The following is a 27,729-nucleotide window of genomic DNA, read 5'->3' on the forward strand; positions in this document are numbered from 1 at the left end:
ACATGTTTCCCTATAAACTCCCTAGTTTTCACTTTATTTTCTTCTGGTTGGGACGGGTTTCTGTGACCTGAATACAACTGCATGACCTGATATATATATATATATATATATATATATATTGTATAATCGATTATTTCGTTTATAGATTTTTTTTTTTTTTCACCCCACACGATTTCTCTGAAATGGAGAATAATAGTTTGGCTGGCGCCAGACTTAAAAAGCGGGTTTGCAACTGACCACTCGCGAGTTTTTTATTTCAGAAAAGTTCAAAGTATCTACACCTTATAGTTTGCGTATTAGCACAATTTGCGTTTTAACTAGATGAATGTAGAGTGAAAATAGCTTGGACATAGCATCATGTACGGTATATACTTGCTGAACAATGTTATTCCTCGATTTAGTCGTAAACGCGTAGATACGGAAATATTAACCTATTCTTGAAACACTGAAAGGTTGGACAGTCTTCGATATTGTACTTTACTTATTTAGGGCATAATTGAAACAAAAGTGTACAGTAAGTTACTTAATATTATATATCCATATCTATCTATCTATCTATATGAAAGGTATTTTCATTTGATATTGTTCTATTATAGATGAGATTTATGTTAGTACTATGAAAACTAATTTTGAACTTCCGTGTAGCCCAACACTCGCAAGTGGTCAATTCACAAAAAGAGAATTAACAAACCAACCAGTCACGGAACTGTATAAACAAAAATCGTTAACGGGTCAATCAGTTAACAAACTAACTTTTTCTCTGCTGTCTACGAAATCAGATATTTTATAAATACAAGACAAATTTGCTCAATTGAGAGACACCCTCAAAGTCAAAAGATTATGGCGGAGAAAAATATTACGTATTATAATGCCCTTTCTACTCAAGACCGTAGAGAATCTGGAAAAATAATTTGTCAAGAAACTTCCCTCCTACCCCCAACCCCTAAGATCCTTCCCCTCCCCCCATCCTCCCCTAACCCCCATCCTCCCCGTCCCTACCCTGCCTTGGCTCATACTGTACAAGGATAAAACATTGATGAGACTTTGAAGGACAAGAGATTAGGCTGGGGGTTCGAAGGGAGGTAGCTGGGGGGGGGGGGCGGAGGACCGAGAGGTTGGAGGAAAGCGTTGGGGAGAAAGATGGAGACTTGGAGTGGGAGAAAAGTGGGTTTTAGTTCTGAAATGTGGAATGAAGGTTAAAATAAAGGTTTGGAAATATGGAAAGAAAAGCTGGGATTCAGGCTGTGGTGGTTTGAAAAATTAAAATGGCCAAATGCTTGGGACACGAAAGGAGGAAAGGCAATGGGGTAAAGGATGTGAAATAAGGAAGACACTAAGGGCTTAGCGTATGGCACAGGGTATAATGATAAAGACCAAAAATTTCGATTAGGAATAAAATGGAGGCCAAGAGGATTGAAGATGATGAAGAGCTGGATAAGATTCTGACGTATGGAAGAAAGAGAAGGCTGCGTGTGTGAATAATGGAGGGTTAGAGAGGGTTAAGGAGGTGAATTCTGCTCGGAAGCCCTTTTACATACATGCATACTTACATATATACTTGCATTAATAAGCTATTGCCATACGCCGCAGTGTCACAAACAATAAAGGAGAATATTGCCTAAATCTTGATAAAACAAAGTATACTGTTTCCTTTGTATTTTGTATTCACTTATGCTAAATGAAATTATAGCTAACAATAAAGTTTAAGAATAACAAGCAGAATTTCCCATATGCGAATTCCTTTTTTTTGTATGGAGCTTCATTTTTTGAGCTGCATGGTTGGTAAAATCTCATTACTTTATCATTTAAACTATGCTGATATTTTATATTTATTCATTAATTTGTTTATTTACACAGGTCACGCACAAGCTTGAAGCTCAAGGCTTCAGCCTCCTTCGACCCCATATAAATTCAACCCTGGGATTATAGAAGGTTGAGAAGGACTAATGGTTTTAGAATATAGAGGGAAAAGGGGTACAGTTCAATATGGTTGTAGAAAGTGAAAGGAAGAGCAAAGCTAAAGGCGTAGTTCATGGACAGAAAAGAATGTGCAGGGACTGGATTACAGTGAGGGGAAGGCATATGGGTTTGAGAATATAGAAAGGAGAAAGGCAATGTAGCAGTAGTGAAGAATGATTGGAATGTGATTTTGAAGTGTGGAGGGAAGAGAAGGGATAAGAGGGTGGGTTATGGAGGGAGGAGAAGGGCAAAGGATGTAGCATGTGGAGATTATGAGGGAGAATAGGACTGAGTGTGTGGAATGGAGGAAGAGGGAGTATGACTGTGAAGTGTGGAAGTAAAATAAGGGCTAAAGGTTTGGGAATATAAAAGGGATATGGGCTAATGGTCTGTTATATGGAGAAAAGAGTTAAGACATTTTTTTATGTAGACATTTGGAGTGAAAGAAAACGGAACATGATTCTGGACTTTGGAGGGAAGCCAGGGGTGCAGAATATGAAGAAAGAGAAAGGTTGAGGGTATGGAAAATGCTGAAGAGTGAGCAAGGCTTAGTTTAAAAAAGCAAGAAATGATTATGGTTTAGGGTGTAAGAAGAGGGGAATAATATTTCGCAGTGTGGAAGGAAGAGAAGGGGTTAGGTTGTGGAGCACGGAAGGGAGTTGGGGGGAAGAGGGACAAAGGGTGTTGCATAAAGAAGGAACAAAATGTGTGGAAGAAGGATGTGAGAGTTCACCAGTAGTTTGGAATATGGACGGCAAAGAAGGGGTAAGGATATGCAATTAAGAAAGGCAATTCGGAGGATTTAGTGAATAGCACCTGCATATACTCTTGTACGTTATTTGGATCCTTTTGACTGACTCCATTTGGTAGGGGAATGTAAAGCGACTCCATAAAGAAAAAAATAAGAGCAGATGGTTAGGTGACATGCTGCCAGGGGTTTGGATGATATGTAACTGATTTTGTAGTTCATATCACGGAGCATGATGATAATTCTTCCACTCTCCTTTATCTCCATATATCTGGAGCCTACATCTCCTCATCCTTTGGTGGGAAAAGTGGTCAGGATAAGGATGATGATATACTGGATGAAAGTAATTTAAGAAAGTCTGATAAGGGAACTGATAAAAAGCTGTCACGAAATCTAAGCTAACAAGAACACGGTTTATGGAGTGTGACAGAATAAGAGAAGGATATGAATATAAGTGAGAGATGGGGAGGGCTTAGTGAGGATTTGGTGTGGAGGGAAATAGAGTTGAAAGTGATAGGACAGCCCTTTCCCCTCCGACTATCCCCACAGACCCTAAGAAATGATAGTCTCCCACGCTAATTAAGGGGGAGAGAGCGGAATAGTACACAGCCAACACCACTACATTACTGCCGTACATACTGCCACCATTATCACACCACTGTAACACCACTGAGTACACACAGCATCACTACTGAACACACCACATGCAACTATTATACAATCATTACTTCACGACAGTACCACCGCACAAACACATGCACACAGCTTACACACACACACACACACACACACACACACACACACACACACCTTCGTACCTTTGAGGGTGCAGTAGGGTGGAGCTGGGCGGTGCAGGTGATGACGAGAGTGGAGCCGCGACGAATAAACAGCTCCGTTGCTCCGGCTATCCTCGCTGCCGGCACTGTGGAAGGAGAAAGGTGGGGAATGAGTGAGACTGGGGTGAGGATAGCGGGGACTGTGGGGTGAGGATAGTGAGGAGAGGACAGTGAGGAGCGGGTGAATATTATGAGGTATGTGGGTTGAGGATAATGGGGAGTTTGGGTTAAGAAGAATGTTTGAGGTGGACAATGAGAGGTGTGTGGTGAGGATAGTGAGGAGTGTGTCGTAAGGATAGTGAGGAGTGTGGGTTATGGATAATGAGGATTGTGTGGTGAGAATAGTGAGGAATGTGGATGAGGTTAGTAAAGAGTATGGGGTTAAGATTGTGTGGAATGTGGGTTGGAGAAAGAAAGATTAATATTGGGTTAGGATAGTGAGGAGTGTGGAGCGAGGATAGTGAGGAGTGTGGGGTGAGCACAGTGAGAAGTGTGGACCGTTGATAGTGAAGAGTTTGGGGTGATGATAGTGTGGAGTGGGGATAGTGAGGAGGCTGGCATCGGTGCAGGTAGGATGGATGTGGCTGTGAGTATCTTTGGGTCAGGATGAATCCATGAGAATCAGGATGTTATGTGGTGAATCTGGGATAAGGATGAATTGCGACACGTGTAAGATAAGTGAGTGTTGAATCTAGTTATGGCATTAAAGATGGTGGAGTGTGGTGAAGGCGTGGTTAAGTCTGGAGTGAGAATTGGATGAGTAAAAAATGAATTTGGATTGAGGATGAAGGGAAACAGAGTGAGTTTTAAATGATGTGAAAGGTGTGGTGCATCACAGGCTCACTGAGTAGATGAGGATGTGGTGAGTGAGGTGTAGTGAGCGAGATGTAGTGGGTGAGGTGTAATGGGTGAGGTGTAGTGGGTGTAGCGGTTAAGGCAATGCGAGGTGATATGGGTGGGGTGTAGTGGTTAAGGCGTAATGGGTGAGGTGTAGCGATTGAGGTACTGTACAGTGAGTGAGGTGTAGTGGGTGAAGTGAAGTGACTGGGGTGTTATGGGTGAGGTGTAATGGGGACGTGTAGTGGGTGAGATGTAACAGGTTAGGTGTAGTGCGGAGGTGCAGTGGTTAAGGTGTAGTGGGTGTGGTGTAGAGGGCCAATGGCTGGATTGTTACAGGAGTCAGTTGGCCCATGTGACTATATTCCAGTGCTGGCTGCTGGATTGATACTTATGCCGTAAGTCCGCCTTGAAGAACCTCCGTCTCCCACAGAATTTAGGTGAAATATGTTGCATAAAGGCTGAGCTCTGGATTAAAGGTATATTTTGCCATTTATCTTTTTTACCTCTTTTGGCATAAAATGTCTTAGGTGGTTGCACATGGTTTCATATCTGTAAGAATTCCATGGAATGTTAGAATTACATCCCCCAAGAAGAGCTATATTTTCATGTCTTTTCCTCAACACAGACGTGACTGAGGCAAGGTGAGGAATGGGGTACGTTGGCTCATTTTACCTCATATTTTAGAAAAAATAATATTCTAAATCCAAACGTATAAATCATTATTAGACACCTGTTAATATGGTTAAGTTTTTCTTACCTCTGATGAAAAGGACGATTTCTGTGTTTATCTTTCATAAACGAAAATGTTAACAATGTGAGTGGCTGGTGTAGATGATGGAGGTGTAGTGGATGAGATGTAGTGGGTGAGGTGTGAGGTGTAGTGACTGGACTGTTGTAATGATGATATATAGCGAATGAGATGTAGTGGGTGAGGTGTGAAGTGTAGTGACTGGTGTAGATGATGAGGTGTAGTGGGTGAAATGTAATGGGAGAGGTGTTGTAATGCAGTGTAGGTGATGATATGTAGTGTAGGGAGGAGCACGGTGCACATGGGTAGTGAATCACAATATCAGTGTGTGAGTAAGGAATAAATGTCGTGTTAAAGGAAATTACAATAAAAATCAGAGAGCGTGGAATTCAAAGCCACAATAATAGTGAGAGTAAAATAAATCATATATGATAAAGTTCCGAATTCTGAATAACAGTGAGAGAGGAATAAGACCCGCATCCTAGTTAGTTTAGAAGACTTCCTTGCATCTATGGTGTGAACATTTTATGCCAAACCCACATGTGCAGCCAAGTCCATATTTCCCTGTGTCACTCAGTCGTTCACTGTCACTGATCCTTTTTGAAGAATGAAAAAGGCAAGTTGCACACGTGAATTTTATAGACGTCACACTTGAAGGGTTGTGTATTGAGGAGTAGGGAGTATTTATGATGTGTCTGATGTGGGTCTGGGTGTTGGGAGTGTGTCTGAGGTGCGTGTGGTGTGTACCTGAGCTGTGTCTGAGGGATGTCTTGGGGTGGTTGATACGGTTGGCGTGGGTGTAGGTATCAAAGATGCCCTTCGTCTTGTTTTCTCGTGTGTGTACATAAACTATGCAGAATCTTATTATTATTATACGTGCAAACTATATCCATGTTTAGATCCAACGGATTTTTTAAATGTGTAGTACGACGCAAAAAAAATGACCAAGGAAAGGAAACTATTACAGAAAATCTCATAAGCCCTGGGAGTACAGCACTTACATTCGTTGAACAATACCCCCGAATCAACTATGAGTCTACTGAATGAGTGATGAAACTTGGCGGTTACCATAGCAACTGTCCCGGTAAAATTCAGAAGGGCATATCCATCCATCCATCCATCATTCAATTCTACGTTGCCCCATGAGGAGCGTAGAAGCCCGGGGCTAGGCAATTTGGTCCTGACATTTAAGATGAGAGTGACCAGCCTCACTCATCCCTGAGTGGCATTACACGAGCAGTAACCCCAACAACCCCTTGGATATAAACCTTCACCGGCTCAATCCGATTGGAGCGCTGTAATTACCCACTAAACCACCAGGCGCCATAAATTGGTTATATGATTACCACCCAGCGTAGTAAATGGTTTCCTAGTGTACAGGAAACCGTTAGGCTTGTCACTCAGTGTAGTCACCCATAGGCAGAAGGAAGAGGAAAGAATGAAGGAAAGAAAGACAAAAGAGGGAGTGTAAGGTCACCCGTAGGCAGAAGGATGAGGAAAGAATGAAGTATAGAAAGACAGAAGAGGAAGGAAGGAATGGAGAGAGGAGAGGAAAGGGCAGACACCCGAGACCAGCACTACATCGAGTGAGTGGATGGTGAGTGCCCTCACCTACCACAAAAAAGGGCACATAAGTCAGTTTAATCAGTGCTGAACAGAGACACCTTAGCTTGGAGGCACCAACATAGCAGGGCGGTTCCAGTGATCAGTTATACAAACATCCCTCGGCTCTCTCTGTATCCCAGAAGAGAAGGATGGTGAATTATAGGAGAATGGGAACTTCAGCCTGCTGTTCACCGAATTCACGTTCAGATGAGCGTGGAGCCGTAAGAGCAATCAATGAAAAGTGTTTACCAGTCTCCCTGGTGTTTCTGGTTTGCTTTACTCTTGCCATTGCAAGATGGCTTCATTCAGCTTAAGGGAGATCTGTTATGAGAAAGGGGCTGGGAATGGTCTCCATTATTCGTCAGTACGGGGATGCATCTTTTTTTTTTTTTTTTTTTTTTTAATTCTAGCATGTGCAAGAATATTTTATTCGGCAAAGGAAGGACTTCTTGAAGTGAAGCGGGAGCACAAATAATTTATATGAATTAAGAAACAGAGATATTAGAGACAGAAAAAAGTACCAAACGTGGGTATAAATACAGACATCTGCTGAAGACACAGAGATTTATCAGCTTATCTACTGCCAAATCTACCCCCAAATCATATATATTTTTTCACGGTGGCTGCGGGAAAAAAAAAAAAAAAAAAAATCAAAGCTTCACCGCAACCCACCATCATTCACCCCCGCCACTCGAAGCCACCCTTCCTCACATACCCATTCACTTGACACTTAGACACATTTAATAGTTACGCTAAGCCATACTTCTCTTAACCTCCACCCCAAGCTGGCGGGATGTCGTAGCCAGGGATTTGCCTCAGAATGAAGGTCTGTTGTCAACCTCTAAAGTGACAATTCGAATCTTTGCGACGCTTGCAATGTAGAACATCTCTGAACCATATTCTTTTCACTTTAACCTGGTTTAAGATTGACAGCTTCCTATCTTCAGTGCTGCCCTGTAACAATAGACTGGCGCTAGCATATGATGATGGTCACGAAGCAGTGCTATGGAAAGGATGTAAAGTCACAGTATTGTCTTTCTACGCATTTGAGCTACGGGATATAAGCTGCAAAGGCGGAAAATCCGAGCCATGTTCAGGTGAAAATCGTATATCAACAAGTTTCCGTATTTTTGTGATACATTAGCTGCAATTTCCTTTCAGGCAGGGGCAAGGCAGAGGATGAACAGAAACTATAGCTTATAACTGTTCTAGGAAGACTGGCGTTCTCTTATCCGGCACGGGAAGCCACAGGAGGAAGATTACAGGAAGTATTAGATGGAGGTGAAAGCGAGGGAAAAGGAGAAAGAGGAAGGAGAGGAAGTTAAGGAATGAGAGAAATAATAGGAGGGGAAGAAGGGGAGACGAAACGACAAAACGTGATGGAAAGAGATAAGGAATAGGAGGGGAACAGCAGGAAGGGAAAGTAAATATGTAATGGAAAGAAAAGAAATAGTTGAGGAAACATTATAAATGAAGAAAAAAGAAAGGAAGAGAAAAGGAATAAGAGGGGAAGGATTAGAAAGTAGGAGTAAAGGAGGAAAGAGAGAATTGAGGGAAAAGGAGGAAGAGGAAATGAAGGATAGGGAGGATGAATACTAGGAGGAATAGAGGAAGGGAGTAGAAAGAAGAGTAGGAGCGAAGGAGGAGCTTAGGAAGTGAGGGAAAAAGAGGACGAGAATATGGAGAAGTAAAAAGAGAAGAAATAGGAGGGGAAGAGGAGGAAGGAGTAGAAAAAAGAGAAGGAGGGGAGAAAAAGAGGAGGAGGAATAAAATAGGAATACGATGATGAGATAGTAAAAGCAATATGGAGGGGAAAGGGGGACGACAGGAGGAAAATGTAAAGGAAAGAGAAGGAGCGAAGGAGGAGAGATAGGAGTGAGGGAACAGGAGGGAAGAGGACGATGATAAAGTACGACAAACAGAGGAGGATGAGAAATGGAAGCCAAGGATAGAATAAAGAAAAAGTGTACGAGTAGAAGAGGGCAAAGAGAAATGAAGGAAAAAAAAGGCTAAGGTGGGGTGCAAATTTATAATCTAACAAGGTTAATACTTGGACAACGAGATCTCATACTTAAACTGAATAAAATCATCCCTCGGTAGCGTGACTAAAATGTCTAAAATTTCTGTCGACGTCAGAGAGTTTGTGAAGACTGCTGTAAACCATTAAACAAGAAGGTAATTGAAAGAAAGAATGGAGAGAGTACAATAGTCAAGTTTTCCGTCGCTGCGTCAGTGGGGTTGATCTTTCACTACGAGATGTTAACCCTTTGCTGACCAATTTCTCCAGGTGGTAGTAAGGGTAAATCTATACATCATACTTAGGACTCCTTCAAAAACTTTCAAGTCGAATGGTCTCCACTATATGGGAAAAAAATTCTCTCCAGGCAACATGAATGAAATCTCAGACCATCATAACGAAGGGTTTAAAGAACATGATGGTGACTCATATACTTATACTTCAGTCTTTCTCGTAACTAATAATCATTTTTGAGGGAAAGATAAGGAAATGAGAGATCAGAATCTTGCCACGTCTCTATCACTTCCGCCAGTTAAAGAAAAAAATCGTAGTGTCGAGAAAATGTTTCGTAAAAATATTTGTGTTTCTCAGTTCATGCCAAGACTTATGATTATTTCCCCCTAGTAACTAAGTTATTTATATGAGAGAGAGAGAGAGAGAGAGAGAGAGAGAGAGAGAGAGACAGACAGAGAGAGAGAGAGACAGACAGACAGAGACAGACAGACAGACTGACAGACAGACAGACAGAGACAGTGACAAACAGCGCAAAAGCTTACCACGCCTGATTTTCTTCTTCTAGCAATAAAAATCTTACGATCGAAAAATTACGGCAAGATGGGAAAGTGAAAATCATAAAAATAATAATCAGAGACCGTGGTGCGCCGTTCAGCCACCGCTCGCATGCACACAGCCCCACACCTTTAACAGATGGAGCTGCGGGCCATTTTCATTTTTCCATTAATATTGCATGTGGGAGAGCGGGGTGTGTATTGAGTTACTTTGTTTCTTTGGGGCTGTGTGTGTAGGTGGGGGTGTAGGGTGTGTGTGTGTGTGTGTGTGTGTGTGTGTGTGTGTGTGTGTGTGTGTGTGTGTGTGTGTGTGTGTGTGTGTGTGTGTGTGTCTTTCTGTCTGTGTGTTTGTCTGTCTTCATGCTTCATTATCTTACATGCTGCATTCCATCAGTAATGCATATCTCACGATCTTGCTTCACTTTCTCTCTCTCTCTCTCTCTCTCTCTCTCTCTCTCTCTCTCACACACACACACACACACACACACACACATTCATCTAACATCAATTTTCCCAAAACATATGGTACTGAATCTCCTTAACCATAATATTACAGTAACCTATCCCTCGTCACTTAGATTCCCCTTTCACTCACCATCACCCACTGACCCTCTGCCCTCATCTCCCCAAGCACCTCTAACACCCCCTACCAATACTTCTTCATCTCCGCTTCTAATTCATTCAGCATCCTTTCATTCTCAACCGCTATCTCTTATCATCTCATAGACCTTGCGCAACATCCTCTCCTCTCCTCTCCCTATCCCTTCCCACCTCCGCTAATCCTCTCCCCTCGCCCCTCGCCACATCCTACACCCCCCGTAATATTCCATCATCTCATCTCCTGATCTCTTCCTGCCTCCCCTCATCCTTACCCCTAAGTTCATACCACCTCTTACACCCTTCGCAGCATCCCATCTCCTCACTGTTTACTACCTCCCCTCATCCCCACTAGCCTATTTCCCCTCGCCATAGTCCTTTATGCCTCACCAACTCTCCTTACCCCTCATTGCATCTCATCATCGGCACCTTCTCTCACCACTTACTTCAGCTTCTCTTTCCCTTTACCCCCTCCCCTCCTCTAACTCCCCTCTTGCAACATCTCCACTCCGCCTCGTCACTCACTCCCTTCTTTCACATGGATTCTTATTGTCTCTGCTTCTTCATTTTCTCTCCTTATGACCTTTCATGTTTTTCTTCCCTTTCCCCCCTCCTCTTTCTTCCTTTATCTTTTACTTCTTCCTTTCATCTCTACGTTCGCTTTCTCTACCTTTCCCTCTCTCTCTCTCTCTCTCTATCCCTAACCTTTCCCTCTTCCTCTAACAATCTTTCCCTCGCCCGTCTCTGAATCTTTACTTCTCCCTCTCCTTCGCACCTCTCCTCTTTCCCTTTCCTCCGTTTTAGTACACACTGTAATCACACCTGTCCCCCGACCTTGCCCATACTCTCCTGTTAACTCTCTAACTACATTTTCTCCGTCACCATCTCCATTTTCAGATCTCTGCTTCCTTTTTCCACTCACTGCTCTCCCCTGCGTCCTCTCATCTGCACCCACACTTTTATTTATTTTTTTTTTTACCTCTCCCTTTCCCTTCCCCATAGTAATCTTTTCTCATTTCTCCTATCCCTCTTCCTCCCCACTCTTCCCCTCTCCACGTCCACTAGATCCTCGCACTACTTCGTCAGACTTGCACCTTTTATCATCTTTACTTTTCCCTTTACCCCTCACCCTAACAAGCTTTTCTTCTCTTCTTCCCCTCTCGCTCCCATTACACTCCCTTCCTCATCACTACCCGTTACATCCCCCCACATACATCCTCGCCATCTTCACCTCTTCCCTTCCCCTCTCCATAGCAATCGTTTCTCAGTTCTCCACTCCCTCTTCTCCCGTTCCCCTTCTCTCTCTCTCTCTCTCTCCTTATTTTTTCTCTTCTCTTACCTGTTCCCTTACTCCTCATGCCCCCGTTTTCCTGATCAGCATCCTTTTCTCCACGCCCCCTCCTCTTTATTTCTCTTATCCTCCAGCCTCTCATATCCTACCTCACTCTCCCCTCATCTCATATCCTCCCTACCTTTCAGTTTTCCCCTAACAATCGTTTCTTCACCTCCCCCTTCCTCTCCCCTTCTCCTCTCATTACCTCTTCCCCTCCGCCTCCCCCCTCCCCCCAACTACCATTACTCTTAAGGCGCCGATCGTAAAAAAAATCCATCAACTGCCCCTGACACTGGCTACCTCCCCCTCACGCCTACTCTCTCTCTCTCTCTCTCTCTCTCTCTCTCTCTCCATGGATAGCGAAGGTTTAGCAGTAACCTGTTTCAGTCGCCTGTATACATGTATTCTGTTTCTCATTTTGATTAATAAAAATCAGAATATTTTCTTTCACTGTTACTGGTTTCGTTTAGGAAATATCAGTCTGCCAGGTTTATATTCATGTTTTTACTTCACAATAGTCCTTTGCACATTTCCATTCTCTCCGTGACTGGAAAAAGGCGAGAGAAAAAAAAAAAATCTTACACACCTTACTTCGTTAGCCTAATAGAACTGATGCCATTGTCACGTCCTACCGTGATACCAAAAGCTTGCCAAATGTCAAAAGGCCTGAGTCTGGATTTAACAGTAACATGAATCGTTCCAGTGGCTGATATGATAACCTCTTCGTGAAATTGTCGCTCTTGCATAGACACAACAATTTCTGCCCTACTTTGGCTCTGTTTTATCTCATGACAAACGTAGTTCCAATATGTTGGTATGAATTGTTTAACTCGATGGATCTGTTGCCTTCTTTCCTTTGCACTCACCGTTTGTATTAACTTTCACACACCATTCCGCGCCCATATTTTCACACACCAGTCCTTCCCCTCCCACATTTTCACACACCAGTCTTTCCCCACCCACATTTTCACACACCAGTCATTCCTCGCCCATATTTTCACACAATCCTTCACCGCCCACATTTCCACACACCAGTTCTTCCGCCCACATTTCCACACACCAGTCCTTCCCCGCCCATATTTTCACACACACCAGTCAACTCGTATACACTTTCATAGCCACACCGAAGTTACATTCCTAATTCACGCCCAACTCCACATCACGCATTCAGGCACAGACATGCCTCAATTCGTTTACATCTTTTTCTACCACTGTATTCATTCGGACGCATGCTGTCAACAATTCACACAAACTCTCTCTTCACAATGACTCGTTCACTCATGCCCTCCTACACGCACGCAAATTAACAGTCTAACTATATCATCCTTTATATATAACCAACACACACAGACACCCACCCACCCACACACATAACCACCCTTCCCTTCTTTTTTCTTTACAACCCATATTTCACCGGTTCCTCTAAGTGGTTCATGAATATTTGCGTTCTCTAGATTCCCCTGTCTCCTCGCACTGCAAACTCCATGTACCCGCATAGCAAACTTCCTCTATACCCACACTCAAGCTATATTGAACTTTTACCCTGTTTCAGTAAGGCTGGGTTTTCCTGGCCTCTTTTGTTCACTTTGTACCCTCCCCCCCTCACCTTTTTTTTTTCTGCCATTTTGTATAAACCCTGCAGCTCTCAGGAATGATATCATTGAAGGCCATGCATGAAAGGGTGTAATAATAATAATAATAATAATAATAATAATAATAATAGCAGTAGTAGTAGTGTTAGTAGTAGTAGTAGTGGTGGTGGTGGTAGTAGTATTTGTAGTAGTAGTAGTTGTTGTTGTTGTTGCTGTTGTTGTTGCAAAGCAGTAGTAGTAGTAGTAGTAGTAATAATAATATTATTATTATTATTATTAATAAATGTAACTTAAGGGCGTGTGATTCACTTTTAAAATCGTTATGGTTAAAAGATGGCGTTGGAGCTGCCCCGGATGAATGACAGAATAATAATGAATCTCTCCCGCTATTACCAGCTTTGCTGGGGATAAAACGCTTCACGCTGTTGGAGTCTAGTGGCTGCAACATTTTCGTCGGAGTGAAGTGTATATAGATATCCAATTTCCGTGTTATCTACGCGGCGCATCGTGTATCAAAGCACAGGCTGTACTGCTATTCATGGTGGAAAGAAGTGGGCTGCTATCCTCGGTGCTTTCACATTCCGTTTTCTCTGACAGTGGAGCATCGCATTTTTAATTCAGTTTATCATTAAGTAAAAACTGATAAGTAACTATGTCTGCTGATAAACTAAATTACTTCATTACATTATTAGCATGCCTCTTGAGTAAGTTACATAATTTGTAAACACGGAGAAATTAATATATAGATGGTAACTTTCGAGTGGCAACAGCTGACGCTTTCCCCTCCCATTCACTAATCATTATTGTCTTGTTTACAGTATATTGTTGCCAGTTTGGCGCTCTGAAGCTAGATCTAGCATATTTCATACATATTTAACGCGAAAATCTTATATTTTACTCTTTATCTAGCGCGTTTTGAAATCCAGTTTGGCGAGAAAGTTTGAATTGTTCACCTACAGCAAGTTCAGTTTAGCGCTTTTCAAGATGTCTGTTTGGCACACTGCTTCTCTACTTAGTCTGTTAGTTTCTCTGCAGGCCGGTAGTGAGGCAGTGGTGCAAGAGCTTTAGATGTCATTACTTAATTTGAAAGTGATTGTGTTCTTAAATACGTTCTTAAAACTCTGTGCGACGAAAAAAGAATGAGGAAACGTGAAAAGGTAGAACACCATAGCAGTGATTACTTGTTGCATACTTTAATGGACAAATAAATGCAGCTTATACTACCGTTGTGCGAGAAACATGTTAGTGAAAAGAAAGCATCATGACGGATACGCTTAAAAAGGTACAGTATATTTGAGCTAGTGCATTACTTTAATTATGATCATGGAAGTAAAACCATTGCCTCAAGAAAGATTGCAATGATACAGCCACGTCAACGTTGTGCTTCCTTGACAGTTGAGGAACCCGTGCAACATTAACATCTCACGAGTGTACGAGTGGGTTTATTGCAAAAATTGAACTCGGGAAAATAATTTCAGGAGGTTCGAAAGTGTCCTGTTTACGTACGCGCGCACGTTGATGATGGTGCAGGAACATTACTAACAGCTAAGCAGGGGAGGGAGAGGGGTACCAGCAGAATGGAAGATTGAAAACAATTAGCCTTGAAAATACAAGCACAAAAATATTTAACCGTTACCAGACTCGATATTTATATATTCATACATATGCACATACACGGACACACACGCACAAGCTTTAATAGAAAATCCTTCGTAAACACACACACACACACACACACACACACAAATATATGTATGCATATACACAAGTTCGCATAACATGCAAGAAATAAACGCATTGTTGTCATGTGACGAGTTCTACACACACACACACACACACTTGCTATCTCATTCTCCAAACAGTTTTCTTTATTTCTTGACGTACTTCCCTGTTTCTTTTTTAATTGTCTTCAAATACAATTTTTCTGCATTTGTCTGCACTTTATAAACTCTCCCATCATTTCAGATTCTGGCAAATCCATTGACAATTCCTCCACATCCATTTTACACACATCCCTAATCTATTCTCATTTTCTTCACCCATTCCTAATTTTCCTCTTATCATTTGGCTCTTCCTTTTTCCCTTCCTCTTCTTTTTTCGTCATGCTTTTCCTTTCTCCACTTCACTCTTTCGTTTCCGTAATTCTTCAGGCTTTTGTTTCTCATATTTGCCTTCCTTTGTTGATACCAGTGAGTGAACCTGAAGCCGTGACATATATCTTTATGCAAATTAATTCACACACACACACACACACACACACACATAGTTTCTCACAGTTCCTTGCATGTATTCCAGCTCACAGGTTCGTTTTCTTTTTCTTTTTTTTTCCAAATTATTGTAATTTTAAATACACAAATATGAAAGATGCTGCATTCGAAATAAATTGCTTGGGAGGCGGGGAGGAAAAGACCTCTTAACGCTAAGCTGAGAGGAATATGAAATTAAGAAGCTTCGAACCGAGGAAGGGGTTTGAGTAATGAAGCAGTGTTGGTTGTGGTTGCTAGTGGAATGACTCACACTTACAGTAGGTTGAGGACATATACTTGACTTCCACATCCTAAACGCTCGCGCGCGCACGCACGCACGCACACACACACACACACACACACACACACACACACACACACACACACACACACACACACACACACACACACACACACACACACACACACACACTGACCCTGACCCTGACCCACCTAAGACCTTGAGTGAGACGGGCCTGGACAGCTTTGGTCGAGTGTTAACCTGGCACTCGTACACCCCGGAGTCGTTCCTCAGCGCCTCCGCCACTCCAAGCGTGAAGGACGACGTGGCGTTGTCGAGGGTCACCTGCAACAAAGGTTAGTGTCAGGTCATTGTTTGAGAAATTATTAATTGATTTAAATTTGATTTAGGACAAATAACACGACACCCTTAATGGAGAAGAGGCCTGGATGACGATGATGAACTGACTGAGAAAGGATTGAAAACTGGTTGACATTTGATTACAAACAGAATAAGAATTGATTGAGAAACAGGAAATAGTGTTGGCCCCGGAACAGGAAAGACGTGCCCTTTGACTGGTTATTACTCAAATCTCTGTAAAATTCTTCAGACCAGGAGACCCTCATAACCTCACCCAGCCTGCTAAACAATCTCTGTACGATGATGTATTTCTGTACCATATTCTTGCTGCTACCAGGTTACTTTACCCTGTATAGAATGGCCGTTTGGTACTGAAGGAATTAATATGATGCATTTTCTTCACTGAGTATATTAGGAAGAACAAAATACCCATAAGAAATAGAAGCTAGAATTTTGGGTTGCGTCTCCACTGGGACCAGATAGTAAAAGAGGGAATTTGAGGGTGTTTGGGGGATTTCTGTGTCTGGAGTGAAGAGGGGCAAATATTAGTGTGGTTTGTGAGACAGTCATTTTTTTTTTTTTTTTTGTTAGGTAGAGTAGGAGTTGGGGTGCTGCTTGTTCGAGTTTTTGGTTGTTGGTAATGCAGTACCAGGTCGTCGGCATATCACAGTACTGTTACTAAAGAGGCAGTGGTTGGCAGATTGTGTAGCGAGGGGGCTCAAACACGCCATAACAATGATGAGGAAATCGAAGCAAACCAAGATTACCCTAACCAAATACTGAACAAGCTTTCTTGAAAGTAACTGTTTATCACAATGCATATGTTTTTGATATCGGAAATAAATTGTTAGACAGACGAAAGAAAGATCTGAATATCGTAGAGATGAAAAAAGTAGTTTTAATTCAAGAAATGTGTTTCAGCTTTCTCAATCTCATTTTTTTTTTTCTGTATCATGACTAGTTTATTGGGCTTAGCACAGATTTCCCGAACTGGAGAAGATAACTCTAGCTTCCATTAATCCGTTCATTATTTGAGATTTTCGTAGGTGGACTAATTAGAATAAAAATACGTCATGAGATAAAAAGTTTTAAATTATCAGTACCGGGTACAAAAGAAGAAATCATAGGAGGCCAGGTAAGTGTTTTTGAGGCGCTTCCACAGCTGATTTGTTTGGATCTCTTCTAATAGAATCCCCAGCATGTTAGAATTCAGTGGGGACGTATGAATCTCTTTAAGGAATCCATGATAATCTTTCTAATAATGCACATATTAATGGTTCGTGCTCGCAATATCACCGCTGAAGGTAAATATGGAAGTGGAAGCAGAAGAGTAAAGGTTTCGTTGGTTTAGTATCGTATAAAAATTGCTGCAGAATGTTCTTTTTGATGTAATTGTGCCTCCGTGTATGGCGAATTTTTATTTGACTTTCTGAGACGTAATGACTCTCTCAGATGAATAGTCGTCAGGATGTAGCCAGAGGAAGCTACTTAGATTTTGCCATCACTGAAAAAGGTACTGATATTGCTTTCACACAGACTATTACCGCACAGTTTCTTACTGTACAGATTAATTTTAGTCGCTCGAGTTAGCGATAATTTGATACCTCATTCGACTCTCCTAGTTAGTGGGTTAATAGAAGACTGAGCGAGAAAGGTTGTTATATTAGGCAATCTAGAGAGAATACCGTACTTTATGTTCTGTGCCGTAGTTATAACATTAGAATGACTTAGGTAATCTTTTCTGTGTAAATGTGAGTCATGTCAGGTTTGTGGGGAAAAAATGTTCTTTGAAATTACCGTGAAGTATATGGATATGAATAAAAAAGTTTAGATTTGTCTTACAAGGAATGTTGTTGGTAGTGGATAATGTAAGCTGGAATTAAAATTATATTTGAATTCTCTGAATGGACTGTTGAAGTGTAATTTTAAGCATGGTTTGTAAAAAATAAAACAATAAGTGAGCACTGCTTAAAAATTTTTGGTACCTGTTAAACTCAGTTCTTACTTCTTTCGACCCGTCAAAATCTACCACAGGAATATCCTTTCGTGTTTAGCAATGCCCAGCTCAGTCTAACTTGGGGGTTCCTTCTCTCGGGATTTCTCTCGTGTAAAATCTGTTTCCAAGAGATTAAGCCGTACCTTCTTTTTCCCAGCACAGTTGTTGACTTTATAAACGGTGTTTATTCACCCCCGTATAGAGTACAACTCTCATGTTTGGGGAGGTTCCCCAAATACAGCTTCTAACAACTTTGTCAGGTCAAAGGCTTTTCGACACATTAACTCTCCTTCTCTTATTGTCTCCCTTTAACTTCTATCTCTTCCCCCCACTGTTGCATTTTTATCTCTTTTCTATTGGTACTTCAATAGTCACTGCTCCTCTGAATTGTCTGCTTGCATCCCTCCACCACCGTGGCGGGTGCTTAGCACCCATCTAGCAGCAAACTCTCAGCCCTTTTCTGTCTAACTCTCTAATGCAAGAATTAACTGTTACTCCCTGTCCTTCATGTATGCCACGGGTCAATTCAGGAACCGTCTTCCTCTGTATTTCGTACTGCCTATGACCTCCAGTCTTTCAAACGCAGTGTGTCCAGGCATCTAAAAATGAACGAATCTTGAATTTGTCTCTCATTTTTTTGGGGGGTTGGGGGGGATAATTTGCGGGCTCCTGGCCTCTGGTTCCTTCCTCCTTGCATTTAAAAAACTGTAGATGGAAATAGTTTCGTATTTTTCTTTATTTATTACTGACTGGTGAAAATATATGTTTTCGCAGAAGGTGGTGCCATTCAGTATGCTTGTACTGAGAACGTCATGCTGTATTGTCAGATCAGAAAAGTTTAGTGGTCTGGGATGAGCCAGTGTATGGATACGTGTGTAGTGCCACAAATATAGTATTCATGTATATGTTTAGAGGTACTGTAATTTCTAAATTAGATAGGGTGTAATCTGAATACTAGTCTATAAGGCTCCTGTCCTAAGTAGTAGTTCATGTGTTAATGATCGATGTAGGGATAACTTTATTTTTATATGTATACATCTCTGTATCTATGCATAGGTGGTGTAACTGAAGTGTTGAGCTATGGGAGTAACGAATAACAGATGTGAGCAAAGTCCCCCCCCCCCCCCGTGTTTGTGCGTCGTTGCTGGGCGCCAAGTTTAAACCTTAAACAGAATAATAATGGGTATGCAATTCTTTCCGTATCATTGTTGTGAAATGCTTACTAATGAAGCTGCTAGAACCCAAATATGTAAGATTAATACTCAAAAAAGGCCAAAATAATGTAATTTGTGAGGACCAAATAGTCCCGCTTGCCTTAGCCGTCACTAGATGGCATGAGCTACCTCAAACTCAAGGCGGGATGGCAGTAAATTCAGTATTTGAATGTAGTAAGGATTGAATCCCAAATTTTCTCCAATTCAATCAAAAGTCCTAACGTCATGTGTACTCTACTATATAAATAGTGAAGAGAATTAAAACCCACCATATCGCAAAAACACAGTCTCATTTGATCTAGGAGTAGCGTCCGTACGTGCCCGACAATGCCACATTCGCTACTCAGACATGGTGGATAACAGACGTTGATTCAGGTGAGCTGTACACGTTCCTCCTTTCTCCCCCCCCCCCTTGCTTGTTTAATCCTTACTTGTCGTGAACCATATGAAGTAATGTTGTTAAAAGCTTAACGTAGACATTCGCTACTCAGACATGGTGAATAACAGACGCTGATTCAGTTCACAGACACCGTGACGTTGGGGTGTGCACGAGGCCATCGTGTGATATTGCCCATAGACTTGTCGTACACACACACTTACACTACCCATGAATAGTTTATAAACTGAATGTAGTAGAAATTGTATTATGAATCAATCAGGTAAACCTTTTTTTTATAGTCGTTAAGGTACAGAATTTTGAAAGTTAATGTGATCATGTAACGGAAAGGCGAATTCAAACTCATCAATCGTTTTCTTTCTCTTCTATTAATAGGTTAGGAATATTGGGAGTGTTGAAGTGAACTTAGTGGTTGTAAGAAAAATGTGATTTTTGAATTGTTCCTCGAGGCTAAACAAGCCCGAGTGATTATGAATTATTAGTGATTATGAATTACTAGTGATTATGAATTATTAGTGATTGAATTATTAGTGATTGAATTATTAGTGATTATGAATTATTAGTGATTATGAATTATTAGTGAGTATGAATTATTAGTGATTATGAATTATTAGTGAATTGTGTGATGAGTATATAATGCCCTGACGAAATAGAACAAGAGTGATTATTTTTTTGGTTCGAGGCTATGGCAGCCCGAAAAGACAATTCATATCAATAAATGTCCCAGTCTTGAGGCTATTGACGAACCCAAGAATAACCGATACTAAAGAGTGTGGTATGATGACCTCAGAAATCACTGTTGAATATTCAAATTGTTTCGCTTGGTAACAGTAATGTATGACTTTAGCCCAAACTATGGCTTAATTTACAACCCTTTTACGTATGATTAAAGGTCATGTAATTCAAAAATGTCTGTTGATTAACAAGTATAGAATTATTAAAGTAAAGTATATGTAATTTTGATACCCAACCAAGGGAATTATGTCCTCTCATGCATAACTCACTCCCCTTCCAGTTCAAGATTCCTCCGCTTTGGGAACGACTAACACTCGTGGTACTGACTTATTCTCGACTCGGCCAAAACTACAAACGCTACCAAAACTATCTGTAAAACAATTAACCTTTATCATTCAAAGTCGAAGTGCTAACCCCCCTTTGTTCTTACTGAGGTGAATATTTTATCAGTCATTGAGGGGAGACTAAGTTGAGTACCATTTGTATTATCAACGAGTAAGTTAAACAGAACCAACTACGGTGGGAAATCCAATTTCCGACCATTACACTGGTAACACCGGTAAGAATAAATATCTGGCGTTACACAGGCGTTACACGTGTACTAGACGGTTGACTTACGGAATACCGGTAACAGCCATTTAACCCTACCAGTCCAGTAACGTATTCTATATTTTATTAGTCACTGTCACGCGATTTATTTAGCTCCAGATGAGTTCCTGCACAGTCCATGGGTTAATAAGAGTTGTATCTAACCCCTCTATTTCGTAAAGTTTCCTATTGTAGTATGGGAGGAGGAGGGCAGAACAGAGCGATTGATCATCATGCTCAGAAGGTTAAAATATTTTGTTTAACTCGTTGAGTGTAAAAAGTAATGTTAGTCACTACTGGGTCTGCAGGAACTTATATATATATATATATATATATATATATATATATATATATATATATATATATATATATATATATATATATTGTTCAGTACGATAGTGCTCTTAAAGTGATTTGGTTGCAAGAGGGCAGCCTGTAAAACATATGGGGGATTTTCAAGTCCGTGCACTGATGAACTTCTGCACATATGTATAACACGTAAGTCCAAGGTGTTTTTCTTAACCGGAAGAAAGGCTTAATTGTTTGGTGGAAAGGAAAATAATTTTAAAATGGCACTCTTATTATGGCAGGAGTTAATGGAAATTGGTTCTAGCCCATCGTTACCAGAGGTCCTTTCTAAACGTAAACACCCTGGTAATATTTGAAATAAAATATGAAAAAATACTCCCTGGGGTTCAAAGGATCAAAAGATAAGTTTTGGAAGGTGAAGTTGCCAAATCAGGAATACTGCATGCACTCCTTAACCCCTTGGCTCTGGTGATGAGTTTTGTTAATATATGTTTTGCAACCGACTTTTTTTTTTTTTTTTTTTTTACTTGGGAATTGCCTCTCCTGCTGACCCGGTTAACGAAGTCTACAACTATACTCTCTTTACTGTAACTATACCTAATATTACCACCTCTCCATCTTGAATATTAACTTGCAGCAATAGATTATCATTAGAATATGATGCTAGTAATGAAGAAGTGCTACGAAAAGAATTTATATCCCTAACATTTTTTTTTTACCACGAAGCTACATGAAATAAGCTGCACTAGGACAAAAATTTTGGCCAAGTTAGGGTATGACAACTATAACACTTCCATTTGGAAATATGCTCCAAAAGTAGAATAGAATAGTCCGGAGATAGCAAGCATTAAAAAAAAAAAATGTCATCAGATTGAGTGGGTTAAGGGATGACCAGCTATTGGTTCTGGGTAACTAATAAATTATGCACACAAAGATTTCGCTAGAGTACAACACACAACCGATCTTTTGGCATTCGAGTTCTTATTTCCAGTTTTAGACAACGAACAGACTAAGGTAAATGAGAGTGCCCAAAGATCTCGTACAAAATAAATTGTAACTCCTGTACTCGTAAATATCCGGTGCTTGCGATGAGGCTTTGTTTAGGTGAGCTATAACCCTTTCCCTGCCATGGCCAGACCTCGGTAACTGTGTGTTTTTATTTCTTCCACAGTTTGGTAGCTATCAGTGTTTATTTCCTCCAAACTTCGGTAGCTACAGTATCACTGTTGATTTCTTCCAGATTTCGGTAACTATCAGTGTTTATTTCTTCCAGACTTAGGTAGTTTAAGCGTTTGTTTCTTCCAGTCTTCGGTAGCAATCACTGTTTTATTTCTTCCAAACTTCGATAGCTATCAGTGTGTATTTCGTCCAGACTTCGGTAGCTTTTTTTTTGTGTGTGTGTGTGTGTGTCCGACTCAGGTCATAGGCTTCACAGCCTGCTATCAAGGCCCAACAGTCCTCCTACATACCATACACCTCTACATGTCACCACTTCTGCGCTAACACCCACCGTCCATATTGCATACATGCTAGGGCTGTCTCATGCAGGACTGGTGTATTGGTATTGGCGAGGGTATTTTTATGATATGTCGGCGGGTCTTCTGGTAGATCAGTAAAGCCTGATTTAATGAAATTCAAATCCTTAAACTGTTCCCTGCCCCAGCCGGGATTCGAACCTGGGTCCGTCAGGACTACAGGCCACCTCTCTACCGATTGAGCCAGCTATCAGTGTTTAGCCTATTTCGCCCCTTCTCCGAACGACTTTACTGCGTCGATAGGAACTATACAAAGTAAAAATGTTGAAACAAAATCTCGTCCAAAAATATCGCAGCAGTGTTCAAATTTGAGGTGCCACACTTTAACCAACTCTAGACGGTTTGACCGAGGAGCGAAAAACATCTAAGCAATGGGATTTGAATATACTGTGTACCCGGTATGTACCGGTATATATATATATATATATATATATATATATATATATATATATATATATATATATATATAGGCTAACTACCACAGCGGTGGTATGATATATTAACAAAATCGAGATTATTATGGCTCAACTAGGAGAAACCCGACGGAGCAAGAGTTCAAAGATTTCTGCAACTTTTCTATCAGCAGTTGTCAGACACTGACATATTATTTTGGCAAAATCTAGATCATCTGATTGGGCTGATGAAAACTAACAAGAAAAAAGTTAGCATTCACATCAGATATCGAACTCATATATATCATTTTTTGTAATTCCATTCGTTTTCAGTGAACTGGTAGAAATTCTAACTGAGCAAGAATATATATATATATATATATATATATATATATATATATATATATTGGGAAACGTTCACCAAGCCACTTGCTACTTTGGCGGACACAAGGGGTGCTGTGGTTGAGCCAGTGTCGCACACTAGTATGCTTGCACCCAATCGGCTTAAGGCGGGCCGATTACACTTGGTTCACAGACTACATACACATCCAAAGCCACTACAACACTACAATCACACTCACAAGCACTTCTCACCCTACATACGGTCTCTACCAGACAGCCTAAGCCACTGGGTAGAGATACATTGGCTGTATCGTCCCTTCTTCGGTAGGGATAGGCCGGTCCTGCAGTGGACCTCAACAGCTGATGATGATGGTGATGATGATGAGATATACTGTATATATATATATATATATATAAAACTTGCAGCAGTGCTTCAACACCGATACACCTATATATGTCTAGCCAGTTCCAAAATGAGCTCAGATTAATCTTACATACCGGTAACAAAACTAAGCAAACAACAACAACAGCAACAGTAATAATAATAATAATAACAATAATAATAATAATTGTAATGATTATGAAAATAACAATAATAATAATCATAATAATTACAATAATAATAATAATAATAATAATAATAATAATAATAACAACAATTACACTACTTATGAATTTCATAGCAATGCCGAAACATTACCGCATATAACGTTTCATCCAAATTACGATCATATGACTGAGCGGATGGAAACCTTACGCAGCAGAAGGGCTAGGGTGTGTAGGAGCAAGAAAAATTCTGCCCATGTTGAGAGCAACCTTTACCAGGGAGATTTTGGCCGGATATAAAGGGTGACCTGTCCAAAGGGAAGGAGGGAGCTCGATCTGGTGTCTGCAGAATATTGCGAACCATTTTTCATTTCGGTTTTTACCTTTTTACTTTTTCTAATAGGGTACGATGTGGGGTGCGGAACTGATGGGTAGGGAGCTGAATTTGGAGTGGCGGTCATGTGGTGAAGATGATTTTGCGTTCGCGTGATCTGTACCCTGTGTGTGTGTGTGTGTGTGTGTGTGTGTGTGTGTGTGTGTGTGTGTGTGTGTGTGTGTGTTTTGGGGGGTAAGTAGGCAGGTAGGTAGGCTGTATGTATGTGTTTGTGGGGGAGGTTGTGCTTTAGTGTGCCTGCATACAATGTGTTTGTTTGGTGCGTCTGTGTAAGACTGTATCTTTGTTTATGACCTGTGAAACTACAAGAATGACTTCTGGGTATTCTAGACTGTCCTTATGTGTCTTTACAAGAGTAATCAGTGGCCGGTATTATTAGCGATATTGTTATTTCCTCTGCCAGCGAAGTTGGAGGAGTTTATAGATCCAACCATTTGCTTGTTTGTTTGTCCACATGTTATCTCAAAAAGTTAATGCTGGATTTAAATGAGATTTCGTGGATATGTGGCTCATGGGTCAAGGAAGAGTTGATTAAATTTTGTTGGATCGAGTCCCGGTTCAGGACTGTTTAGTTTGTTTGTCCACATCATATCTTAAAAGTTATTGATAGATTTCAATGAAATTTTGTGAATAAGTGGGTCATGGTCTAGGGACGAGTTAATAATATTTTAGTGATGATCTCAGTTGTCTGCTGTAGGCGCTGGCGGTGGTACGCGCGCTCTTAGAGCTGGTATAGGTGTTGGCGGAGATATGGGCTCTCTGATAGTTGTCTTTTATTGTAATTATTGTGATTACTGAACAGATGATGATATAGAGTTGCGCGGTGCACTTCTTTCCCTAGCGGGGTAAAGCGTTACCCTTATTAAGAAGATTGTTGTTGAAGCGTGAATTGCTTTTCAATTGAATGCATTTCCTAATGGCAACCAAGGCCCTTTGAGTGGGATCGAACGCTTTACGCCTCGGCCGATATCATACGCTTTAACTCACTTCACCACGCCGGCTACAGTATAATTATTGAGCAGCATGACTAGTATTTCGACAGTTCTTTTTTTTTTCCATTCATCTACGATGAAATCTTTTCTCATTCATTTTTGCTACCAAAATACGGTTTTACTTAGCAAAGGAGAGGCATTTGGAAATGGAAAAGTCACCGTAGATATTGAGTTAATCGGTACTTTCAGTATAAGATGTCAGTCCTAAGTTAATTTAAAATAGTCAGGACATGTGGTGAAGATGGTTTTTACAATAAGTAAAAAGGCAGAAAAAGAAGAAAAAAAAAGCGATTGTTGCGAGGGGGGGGGGTAAATGTATCCCGGTACCCAGGCCGGTATTCATGGCGATTGAGGAAGCTCCCTAACACCTTTCCCTGAGAGAGTTATTTTACTTAGTACATCTCACCCTACTATACACCTCTGTTACATAAATACTTCCAATATCTCTATAGTCTCATAAATGACGTAAAACTTATAAGAACTAGCCGTATCCAAAAGTAAATCGCTACAGAAGAGGTGTTTGAGGCTTCCTTAACTGACGAGAGTATGGTACGAGCCTTAGTGTGTTTTATCACATACCAGCAAATCATGTTTTATCGAATAAAACGATAAATGATAACAGGTAGTTCCATACCACTTCCATCGAGGTGTAGGGAGTAGAGGTTAGGCTACCATAGTCCAGTAAATTTAACCCCTTCACTCTGATGACGCATTATTTTCTTTCTACTTTCACACTTTTATTCGGTATGGGAGAGACTTTCGAGCAGAGTAGACTAAATATCTATATTGTAATGATCCTGTTTTTGTATATTTGTTACCGTAACGCAACAAAAATGGCCCAACGTAGCGCCAGTAGAGCAAGGTACCGTTAAAATGCTCTAGCTTGAAGAATAAATCAGCTTCCAGGCCTGTCGGGCCACCGATTACCGAGTTATGACTCATTTCTCGGCTTTTGCTTCAAATTTAGTTTTTGCTTTTAGTGGAGGGGATGGATTCGTCATTAGTCTAGCATTGAAATATCCAGCATGACAGAAAAGAGAAGAGTGACGTGCTTGTTGTGTTATTCTCTCACGTCTCCTCCCTTCTTATACTGTACTTCTAAAATTGTATACTATAATGCCATGATATAATTTAGTATAATAAGCAAGCACTACTATCCTGCCTCTCTCTCTCTCTTCTAAGCGGGTGTCTCAGGACGACAAAAATAAGGGAATAATCCTTGCTCGGTCTCGCTCACGGTATGAGTAATTCAAATTTGTTACGTTTCGACTGAAAATAGGAATTGACTTGACATCGAGCGGAGGCCACCGAAGGCGGCCTTTAAGCGAGTGTCGTTAAGTACATTTCCCAAGACAGGCCATGAATATTGAATTAAGTCGTCTGGAAGTAATAACCAGAAAAAATGACCTAAGGGGTTGAGGAGAGATGACCATACTCCATATCTTAGTGGTATTTGGAACTACGTAAAAAAAAAAAAAAAAAAAAAAATGGTCATCTCTTAGGGATCAGACGTATGGGAAGGGGAGGAGGAGACCGAGGAGGAGATGGAGGGATGGAGTAAATAAGTACCGTACCAGGTATATGAGAGACGTGGGTTTAAGTTGGGGAAAAGCAGTAAAATGGCAGGGAACAGTGCGATGTGGAGGTAGTTTGTCTGTGGCCACACCATACAGGATTAAGACGTCTGGCTATTGTTAGATAGATAGATAGACGTACCGGTATCCAAGACCGTCATTCCGACCGGGGTGTTCCAACCACAAAACCACCAGGCGCCTATTCCCTTTTTACTCCAACTTCGCCTAACATTTCCATCTCTCCGTCTTGATTGCCGCGTTGTGACAATAAATTAATACTAGAAAAGAGCGCCAGTCACGAAGAAGTGCTTTGGAAAGGATGTTGAGCTGTGGTATTGTCTTTTTCTGCCACTGAGCTAAGTGAAATAAATTGCAAAATGACGAAAATCTGGTCCAAGTTAAGATGAAAAGAGTATAGCATAAAATCTTTGAAGAAAACGAGTAATACTGTTCACTTCAAGTCAGTTTCCGGCCAATAATCGAAGGCCGTATAAAATCGGCCCCAAATTACCATGTGAATATAAACGCGTGAATTGGAATCCCGGGGGGCAGTATCGAAGAGTGTGATTGTGTCAGGGACTCAATTATAGAAAATCCATAGCCATTGTGGCAGTGTATAAATGTGTGGAGTGCTCACGTGACGGACATGCAAATCTTGAGGTAACTCATGAAAATTGTTATAAAAGAACTATACGATATTAATAAAATAACCCTAGCCTTGAAATAATACTTCGTAGTTCGAATATTTTGAGAAAATTTATGAATAGGATTACTGTTTACCTTCTGATTTGAGTAAGCAGAGAGC

At 40.9% G+C, this 27,729-nt stretch overlaps 1 protein-coding gene across 1 annotated transcript in view; it reads right to left on the bottom strand.

The window, feature by feature from the left end:
- The window catches only part of LOC145390253 (zwei Ig domain protein zig-8-like), a 70,082-nt gene that overhangs the window by 28,653 nt on the left and 13,700 nt on the right, over positions 1-27,729 (bottom strand). Inside the window, exons 4-5 of the mRNA XM_080265241.1 lie at positions 15,763-15,895; positions 3,526-3,629 (exon numbers count right to left, since the gene is read on the bottom strand). Of these exons, the coding sequence (XP_080121367.1) occupies positions 3,526-3,629; positions 15,763-15,895 (237 nt within the window). The remainder of the gene's footprint in view (positions 1-3,525; positions 3,630-15,762; positions 15,896-27,729) is intronic.

Source organism: Coenobita brevimanus, chromosome 14, assembly GCF_032717465.1.
Source record: "Coenobita brevimanus isolate Jiangsu-jjx chromosome 14, ASM3271746v2, whole genome shotgun sequence".
NCBI lineage: Eukaryota > Metazoa > Arthropoda > Malacostraca > Decapoda > Coenobitidae > Coenobita > Coenobita brevimanus.